This window comes from Azolla caroliniana, unplaced genomic scaffold (assembly GCF_043228905.1).
Source record: "Azolla caroliniana isolate FFs.n. ecotype wild unplaced genomic scaffold, voAzoCaro1.0.p SCAF_15, whole genome shotgun sequence".
NCBI lineage: Eukaryota > Viridiplantae > Streptophyta > Polypodiopsida > Salviniales > Salviniaceae > Azolla > Azolla caroliniana.
The window spans coordinates 12,122,609-12,132,721 of record NW_028230450.1 but is presented as its reverse complement, the minus strand read 5'-3'; the positions used below and the strand labels follow the sequence as shown (position 1 = coordinate 12,132,721).

Here is a 10,113-nt window from a genome sequence, read left to right as displayed (position 1 = left end):
TTGCCAAGAATGTGAAACGGTTCTAGAATGATTCTTCAAGATCAAATGCAAAGATACTTGTTGGGAATCTCTCTTGGTCCATTAACACACGCATGTTCACAACTGGGAATCTCTCTTGTTGGGAATCTCTCTTGGTGCATCAAATTCGAGAATTGCTTTACAAACAAATCAATAACATGCCCTCTCTATTCTCTACATGTTCCATACAACCGGCATTTGCCCATTCCTTTGCCAAACTTTGCACAAATCTGCTCTTGTCAACCCAATTTTGATTTCAAAATGAGCTCTGTCCTTGAGCTTTTGTGCTCTCCTCCTATAAATATAAGTCTTTCATTACAAGGAGAAAAGTTTCCTATGTAAGCTTGAGCGTTGACCCGATACTAGCTCTATAAGGAGGGGTTCCATGCATCAAAGCCAATGTGATCATGAATGAACTACTTTAGGAAATCCTTCAACACTATGCACACATGCAAAAAACTATGCATATCATTTCTTCTTTCAGATCTAGGTATCACAACTCACCACCAGGATAGAATCTCATTAGTTCGATTATCCAGCTGACTAATTCCAGGAAACTGACCTTGATGCATCCATCAGAAATGATTGAGGTATGTTGTTCGCGATACATGAAGTACTCAGCTAGAACGGCGTTTGCATGTCAGTACGTGTCCAAAAGAATACATGGAGATATACAGTTAATATACTTATTATTGATCAATTGTCAATAGGTTCCAATGCTACTGTTGTACAAGAGAAACAAATCTAGGTAATAAAAACTTGCAATCAAGCAACACCACAACCCCCACCACCACAAACTGCAGTACAACCGGCCCCACCGCCGGCACTAACACTGCCACCGCCACAAGCTGTTCCACCACAACCACTGCCACCGCCACCGCATGCCCCAGTAGCTACACATGCTGATGCTCCAACAAGAACATTGTTATAGTCATAAAACTGGTAGACCCATAGAATTGGTGAAATGCCCCACCAACAATAATATGGCATCATGGATGTGGATGAAGTATTTCCTCTCAAGATAACAGAGCCTACAATTGTAAAAACGAATCTCAAACATTTCACCAAAATATTTATCTATGGTGACCTGCTTTCAAAATCAGCCTTCTCCCATCACACATGGGAAAATGGCTAAAACAATAAAGCAGTAGACTTGTGATAAATCTATTGGATATAGACAGACATATTTATACTAACCCCATTCATTAGAAGATTGCGTCGATCGATTTGGAAAAGCAGGATTTGGCTTGAATTCAACATCCAAACCCTCCATGTCAAATACAGACATGGAAATTATTGTTGACAATAGTAACACAAGGATAACACTTTCATTCGGGGAGACCTAGAGCATTCACCGATAATGTTAGCATTGACAACTACGAGTTACAAAAGGAAGTATACAACAATTTAATTTAGAGACAATGATATAAACTAAACCTCCATGGCACCGGTTCTCCAATTGAAGAGTGCTGTTGCTCGTCCAAAAGGCATATCAGTGGTGTCATAACGTATAAGAGTCACAAAACCTGCTTCATCTTTTTCACTTGCTCCTTTCACCTCGTACTCTAGTTTCCTACCACATTCTAGACTTATCTGTATCATGCAAAGAAGAGCACCCCTTTAAAGTATATATGCAAATGTCTACTATTGAAACATCCATCATGTTTCTTTCTCATTATGGGTGGCATGTAAACCTGATTTCGGAGATTTCCATCAAGCTCTAGAAGAGGACTCCAAATCTGGCCAGGTGATGCTCTTGATCTGGTCACAATAAGTTGGGTACTATTTCCAAAGAAACCCCAACATCTTTGCATGGATAATTCTTCTTTTGTTTCTAGGCCAGTCACAATTTGATGTGCAGTTGTCACTATATTGGCTGCATGTACAACAAGAGGATGTGTGACGCTATGGAAATGATTATAAAAGCATAACAGATTACAAAATGTGATGAATTATGGGGGGTGGGGCCAGAGGTTTTGCTTGAAATACACAAAACTGAGCTGATTATTAATGATTGTGGCTGGAATTATAAATGCCTTAGATTTCCTTTCACATGATGTTTTATATCTAGGTCTCATCTCTTAGAAACCTTACAAATATATCTTGACATATATCATGAAAAAGTGCATGTTGCTAACATGGGTTTACACTAATAAACCCTCACTCATTGTGAGCTTTGTTTTCACCAGCATGCTGAATAATATCCTAATGCATTACGCGAGCCTCATGCCCTTTACGTATGACCAACACATTATGGGGGAGGAATAGCTACTATTTCCTTTCTGGAGAAGATTTAGTACAGCCCATTGTTAGCATAGATGGTTGCTGAGCAGCTTACACATGTCTTTGACACCTTGACTGTGATCGCTACATTCCACTGCGCTTGAGCAATGAATGCTTCATGAACATAACACATATATCCAGATCCACCATTTGGACATCCTTCATAATGGCCTTATTTGATGATGACTGCATAACATGGAAACAAAACCTGCCAACTATTATTATTATTATCATAAGACTAATATGCAGAGGCATTGTATGAATGGTCGCACTGCATTCCACAGAAAACAGCTAGAAATGGTTGTCAGGTGACTCTTTCTAACTGAAATTGGTGCTTACGAAAAGACTCACTGGTTTTCGATTTAATGGAGTTTTTTGTTCTCTGAAATGAAAAGCAACACGAATCTCTTCTTTGATGGCAATAGTACGTTTCAATGGGTTTGTGTTCAGAATTCTGGACATCCTACTTCTGCAAAATGTTTCATTTCTGCTTCTGCAAACTTTTAGACCTTTGCTTCCAAATTTCTCACTTCTCCTTTCATTACTTTGGAACCTAAATTCTCTGCTTTTGCAGAATTTTTTCTTTTGATGGAAGCTCTCAATCTCATTTTTGTGCACAAGGGTAAGGGTTCCAAGAAGACCACATCCTTACATCCATGAGGGCTGGTAGGGCCACGAATTGAATGCAGGCAAGGATATATGCTTTACTGCATAGTTGCCAGCATCCCCTTGTTGTGTAATGTGGTTTTACAATAAAGATGGTCCCCAGGTGAATGCATTTGGCCTCGATGAAAGTGAAATGAGCGCGTGGGCGGCCAGGTGCCAATGTAATCATAGGCACTTAATTCGTCATTTATGCATATATTCCCTCTGTAGCTTTTCTTTGTCTATCACCATCATGCTAGTGTGTTCATTCCACGCCTTCAGATGCACCACTAGCTAGGCTAAATTGAACACATGAACAATAACAAGGCAGTGTGCATGCTGCAAATTTTAGGTGCTCACTAATTCTTGCTTGTGTGGTCTGATGATCTCCCATACTGTTGGCATCTTATGGCCTTCAACACCATGTTGGGGTAGGCAGGAATCTATTGACTCCAGTATCAGGGGATATTCAGAAATATGTAGTAACATAGGCCTTGTGCAGAAAACAGAGACAACAGTGGGGATGGTGATTTTTGCTAAGGTTGAGGGGCAAAAACAAGAAGGAGATAACAGAGGACAAAAGAATAATGAAAAACAGGCATCAAAGGTCAGGAAAACTGGGTAGAGGCAATGGAAATTGCCACGATTACTGTCCAAGGTAGTATGTAACTTGATCTGCGAGAAAACAAGAAGTGTCCAGTCATCATATGCTCCATATACCACTCAAGCCTGTAGGTTTCCTAACCTATTGGCATTGCCAGCATGTTTCCATGTCACTCAAACGATTCATATTTCATGAATAGAGATGCAGCCGCAACATAGCACGGGCCCAAGGAACCGCATCCAGCTATCAGGATACGGTAGGTGCAAGTCTCGCATACATATGTATAGTCGTACACTACCACTACCATATCTCTTTGTCACAGAGAATCTAATAACCACCACCAAGATGCGTCTGGCTATGGAACGAAAATCAGACGTCTGGGTGTCTTCGCTTCTTTTTACTATCTATTCTCCGACTGGGTTGTATGAAGATAAGTAGAAACAATTTAGAGGTTATTATTATTTAGAAACTGTCTTGGAAGTAGTACACTCATTCACAGTACCTGGAGCAGTCCCTTTATCAGTACGATCGTTGTACTGCCAGCCACCTTGATGAATGTAAATGCACTTCTCACTTTCATTTATTCGTTTGTAATCAAAGCTTTTTCCACCAGAGTACCTAGTCAGAGATGTAGATCACAGCTGACTGTTCATGATTCAAAATCAAAGATACTTGCATTCCCAAACACACAATGCTTACTCAATGAATGAATATTTCGCTATTGATCATTTATATAAAATACCTGACACGGATGATGAAGACTTCCCTATTAGCATGGTCTAGTACAGTCCTAGTTAACCAGCGTCCAGGCTGTTTACGAACCCAAGTTTGCATTGTGCCTGTGTCGTCGGTGGCTATAGAGTTGATGGTACGCAACAACTGTGGTGCCGGCTGTGGAGGAGTTAAAGATACAGATATAAACAGGGATGGTTCTGGCTTCTGAGAATTGGTGGTCTCAAGACTGACCCAACCGTTGAAGGCAAGGGATGGGGATTCCAGCACCTTCTTCCATGAAAGATGCAATTTCCCTAAAACCTTGGTACGAGGACGCTTAAATTGCAATATCTGTTTAATTGTATTCGAACGCCGAAGTCGCAACACCAAGATTAAGCCTTTTGTTGATATTTCAACTCCAAATGTCCATTTTTGGTTCCATGTTACTTCTGATGATAATGGTGCAGCTGGAGTATCCAACTGAAAGGAACTGGCTTTACGCTGCATCTGCAACCTGACGGTCAGCTTGCCCTTTTGGCTGGTCGGAACATTCCGAGCTGCAACTACCGCCAGAAACACCTGTGCTCAAAGAGTCAGTAAATATGCTTATAAGAGGGAGAAAGGAATACAAAACATGTTCCCGTCAAGGAGATCGCAAAGTTAGGAAGGGAAGTAAGAAGCAACCATACATACTTTCATTAATTTCCGGCTTGCAATCGGTGTATAGTCTAGTGGGGTTCCCACAACTTCAGGAAGCATGCTTTGTAATGACATTGACCTGGGAATTGCACTTGGAGGCTCACCTCTGTACATGGCACCAGCTCGCTCGTATATGATACCATAGGTTTCAAGCCATAACTTACAAGTTTGATCAAAACCTTGTTGTAGCTTATGGCCAGGGGTTCGGTCGGAATCAGAATCATCATGCCCTAGAACTCTTCCGAGAATCTGTGTGATGTCTTTGTTGTAAGCTATGGGATCAAGCTGGTGAGCATGCCATATCAAGTCAATGTCATAAGTTGGAACGAGAAAGAAACTGGCATTGGTCATTCTGAACAACTCCAAAAAGCCCTTGTATCGTTGTTCTGCAGCCCTCAAGAATTGGTCATCTCCCATATGTGGTTCAGAAACCTGCTCAAATTAATCCAAAGGTGGAGATCAATGGAACCATGTCTCTATATGCACAAGCAAGTAAAGCATAGCAAAATGAGCATACCTGGTAGAAAAATGTGCTTTGTCTTGCAACTGCCGCATGAAGATCGTAATTGATCTTCGACTCATGTATATCAGTGGCAGGATGAATGCGCCGATCAGCAAACACGGTGAGGTCGAGAGTGTATGGCTCATGTGGAAACCTCTTCTCCCAAAATCTCTGAGTGTTCTGTGTAACCTCAGGAGAGTCGAGGTAGGGTGGGGCACCCAAGAGGCGTCCATAGTGATGGTCACAATCTCTCGCATATATGATCTAAAAAGAAAAGAAAATGAGAACTCCTTCAGCACAAACAAGGACCCCAGAAGACGGGATAGGAATCTTTCTTGGTCTGGGGAAGAGATGTTGAAGCCATTAGAATATCAACCTAAACGGTAGCAATCATGGGCGTGCACTATGGGTAGCAATGTGGTAATTCAGAGAAGCCATTAGAAAATATCAATCCTTTGTCTCTTATGTAAGACCTAACTTTTTCAGCATTTTTAGTACTGCCTTCTTAATTGTTGGACGATTTTTTTCCCCTGTTCATCTCTTTCATTGCTCGTAGCACATCCAACGAAGGGCATGCTGAGGGAAAACTCAGATTCTACTTTTAAACATATCTAATCAGTTATTTATAATTTATTTTGTCTTTGATGAGACACATGGATTCAAACATTTGTAAGCAAATGATTGGGTTTTATGGGTCATCTAGCATTTAATTGATGTTAATACATGTTTCTTTCCTCCAGTACACACAGCCTCTCTTGCCTAATAACAATTCATGGCACAGCCAGAGTAATTGCACATATCAAACAAGTTATCCTGGAATCCTTCCCACACCAGATTCAAATTCTCAAAATTTCGGATAAAACATCGTATGTGGCTGGATATGGCTCACAGAAAGTCATTATGGATCTATTTCTTTAGGCACAATAACATCATAGAAAGCACAGTGAATTCTTGAGAGGGAATCGAATGGATGTCGGTTATGTTTCGAACAATCTGGAAAGATCTTGATGTCAGAAAAATGGATATGATGAACCTTACTTTTATCAGAAGGACTGTTCAGAAGTTTCTAGAAGGATCTGGATGTTGCTAGAATGATCTAGAACAATTACATACCACCCACAATATATCGTTTTGGGTGATTGTGTAGTCTATCTATCATGTGGTTGTATAACTAGGCAAAGTCTGCTAAATTTTTGGACATGTTTGAGCAGAGGTAAAATAGTTTACATTGCCTCAAGAATTATTTAAAACTAACCTCAAAACCATTGCCCATTTCTCCTATTTTGTCTCATTTCTTCAGCATTTTCAGATTTTCTGGCGTTCTACTTTGGCTTCATCTTTATCAGATTGCTTATAAACTCAACTTTTTGGTCAGTCCTTAACATCATGGAAAACCTTCCAGGAAAGACCCTGGAAAGCAACTTTTGTTTTCTCCCATTTATTTGTCATTTTTTCAGCATTTTCAAACCTGTCTGGAAGCTCATGATCCCAGTTTTTCAGCATTTTTGTCAGCAGCGTGAGTTCTTCGTGGTCCTTTTTCATCCCTATGAAGATGCTTATGGTCTCATTCTTCTCTCTCTATATATACCCTTCACCTCTAACAGAAACTTATCTCAAGCAACCTTCTGTGTCGCCTATTTAATTCCAGTAGTTTGTCAGCACTTTCAGAACACTGTGACCTTTTGTTTTGGCCTTGCATCTTCTCTTCATATAGATGCTTACACTCACATCTCTATTGTATGTCATTACTAAAATCAAAGAACCACACACAATCTCTCTTATCTATGAATAACACGCATATTTTCTGCACTTTTAAAACAGAGTGAGTTCTCGTTTGGCCTTCCCAAAGCAATGTCTGCTCAGCAAATTTGGGTCAATAAAATTGCTTCATATGTATATACTCCTAGTGTCTGAAACAGGTAGAAACTTGTTTAGAAGCTTGGAACTAAAAGGACATCCTTTAAAAGGGTCCATCAAGATCCCCAGACACTACCTGGCAATGGCTAGTATCCCATAACTCAATGAACTTGCTTTTTTAATTGGCTAAACATATCTACTAGCATCCTTGCCCAAAGCAATGTCTGCCCAGTAAATTTGGGTCAATAAAATTGCTTTATATGTATATACTCCTAGTGTCTGAAACAGGTAGAAACATGCCAATCTCAGGTATCTTTGTCACTGATCCAAATAATGACTGACCCTATATCATAAGAACTCTCTCGTGAAGCGCGGAGGATCTGATTCATATCATATGAACCGATCATCTGACCCAATTGTCTCTGTAGGTCTCTCCAGGGTCCACGCGACAATTATATCAAATAGCCATAGTCTAATGTATGGTTATTGACACCATGGATGAAGTCATGGCTGAATCTCGACCTTTCTTTACAAGCAAAAATCTACATACATTCCCAAATCAAGCAAACATTTTGAGCGTTTACAGAGAATCACAACACTTAAGCACTACCAAATCTTCGTTTGTTTGCGTGAGTGTCAGAAAATCTGTTTTACCACACTAAGGGAGGCAAATTTCTTGGATTGTTTTAGCAGTTGGTTCCCCCCCCCCAAACTACCCTTCTTCCACACCCTCTCTCTCCCTTATCACATATGTATTTCCTCGCCGAAACTAGAAGACTACGAAACGAAGAACTAAAACCCTAAAGCTATGGGGAGTCGGGAGCAATGCGAAATCAAAAGAAGCTTTTACCGGGTTGAGGCGGTGGCAAAGCCAAACCCACTCGCAGTCGAGGGGCGGGCGGAGCGGGAGCGGTTGGCCAAAGGACTCGGCCATAGGTGTGAAACCGTCCGGGCACGAAGCAAGAAGAGGGAGCCAACATTCCTCATACCTATATGCATACATATCATCATGTGTGTTATATGTGTGGGTCGTAGTTAGTAATCAAGAAGCAATATAGCGATTATATTTCTTTTACCTTCGTATCGCGTTGGAGAGGGCTGGGCCATGTTCGACGTAGAGGCATGGGTGGCAGTCGACAGTGGCCAAAAAGGACCGCAAACGTTGCGCAGAACTCACCAAATCAACACTGAACCCAATAGATTGAGCACGCCCCCAATTCTCCTCTTTCTCCCTCTCCATATCCATACTTGATAGTAATAGTCCTTGATTGTAGTAGTGAACTAATAATCTAGACAACCAACAAAAAGTCGATTATCTTCAATTATGGCTATAAGATGATGGATTAAGTAAAATAGACTGATTGTCAAAAATCTCCTGATATGTTCATAGAGTAAGTCATGCTAACAATAATAACACCAATAAGATAATGATGATGGAGCTAAACAAAAGATAATTAATTATTATTATTAGACAGATTAAGCAAAGTAGGTTACTTAATGATATTATTGTTATTTGTATTGATTTGGATTCTTCCTTGGATGGATTGGTCGGTTTGTTAAATGTCCCTTCCTTAAATACCTCTATGTAATTAGAGCCTTGCCTTCGAGGGGGATGCTACTTCGTCCATTCTTTGACCGCCAATGTTTGTATTCGATATTAGCGTGTGGGGGTGGTGAGAGGTGTTAGTAGCTTACTTCCTCTATTCTTTGACCCCCATTGCTTGTCTTTTGAGATCATGATCATGCCCCACTTCCATTTAATTATAATGCAAGAAAGAAAATATTGCGTAAATTTTTGACTTGTATGTCTTGGACATAAAAATGTAAGAATACAATATTATAGAATAGCAAATGACCTAAAAACAAGGAATCCTCAAAACTTGTGTGAGATAATGTGTTGTCATATTTAGCTATATATCAACATACATGCGTTAATATGTAGTGGGGTGTTGCCATATTTAAAAGCATATTCCACCTTATAGTCATGTTTAGTAGCATCATCAAGGAACCTTCCTTGAAAATAAAGTCCACATGTGATTGAATTCTCATATCGAGAGTCATGAAAGTCAACATTAGATTGCTCAACTTTTTGTTGGAAGATAAGTAGTATTTGGTTTTTCCATCCAAGCCACAGTTTTCAAAGACTAAATATATTTAGAATAGTGAAGATCCTTAACCCTACTAAAGCACAATGTGAAAGCGTTGAGTTTATACATCATTTAAACACTTAGGCATCCTAACCAATTTGATCTAATAAATAATTTCTTATGCATTTTATGTTAACTAAAATATATGAGCATGATGGTATACAATGGTTCAAGCTTCAAAGGTTCATTTTTAAAAGAATCATGCTTCTAGTTTGAGGTCACGTAAGCCCCCTAAATATATGGATTTGGGCACCTCTTTTGACAACCCAAGGGTAGAATACAATGTCATTGCCTTAAATTATATTAATAGAGCTACAAACATTATTATACTTTGAAGATAATGAACTTTAAGGATTTGGTTTCACAATCACTTTTGAAAATGAAACACTAAACACAAGACCGTTGCCTCAAGGCAATGCTAATAATAAAGCTTCCCAAGTTATTGTTTATTCTTAATCATAATGCACACTTCACTGCTATTAAATGGAAGGGACCTTAGCTAATCAAGGTCTTCCTGCACAAAGACTTTAAATATCCTCTCACCAATCTCCTCCTTAACCAAAAACTCCCAGAATCTTTTACAATTGAGGATCTCAAGATAAACAAGATGCATAACCTAGATACAACTCACTTCTAGCACCAAT

General features: G+C 39.7%; 1 protein-coding gene across 1 annotated transcript; it reads right to left on the bottom strand.

Annotated features, from left to right (window-relative positions):
* Positions 1-684: 684 nt before the first annotated feature.
* Positions 685-8,963, bottom strand: LOC147854636 (glycine-rich domain-containing protein 2-like). Its single transcript, XM_087331556.1, has 10 exons — positions 8,399-8,963; positions 8,173-8,311; positions 5,481-5,729; positions 4,958-5,395; positions 4,293-4,843; positions 4,053-4,168; positions 1,713-1,894; positions 1,456-1,611; positions 1,216-1,360; positions 685-1,049 (listed from the first exon to the last, which is right to left on the bottom strand). Exons 1-10 carry the CDS (start codon positions 8,566-8,568, stop codon positions 784-786), a joined length of 2,412 nt encoding a protein of 803 aa, XP_087187682.1. The 5' UTR covers positions 8,569-8,963; the 3' UTR covers positions 685-783.
* Positions 8,964-10,113: the final 1,150 nt, after the last annotated feature.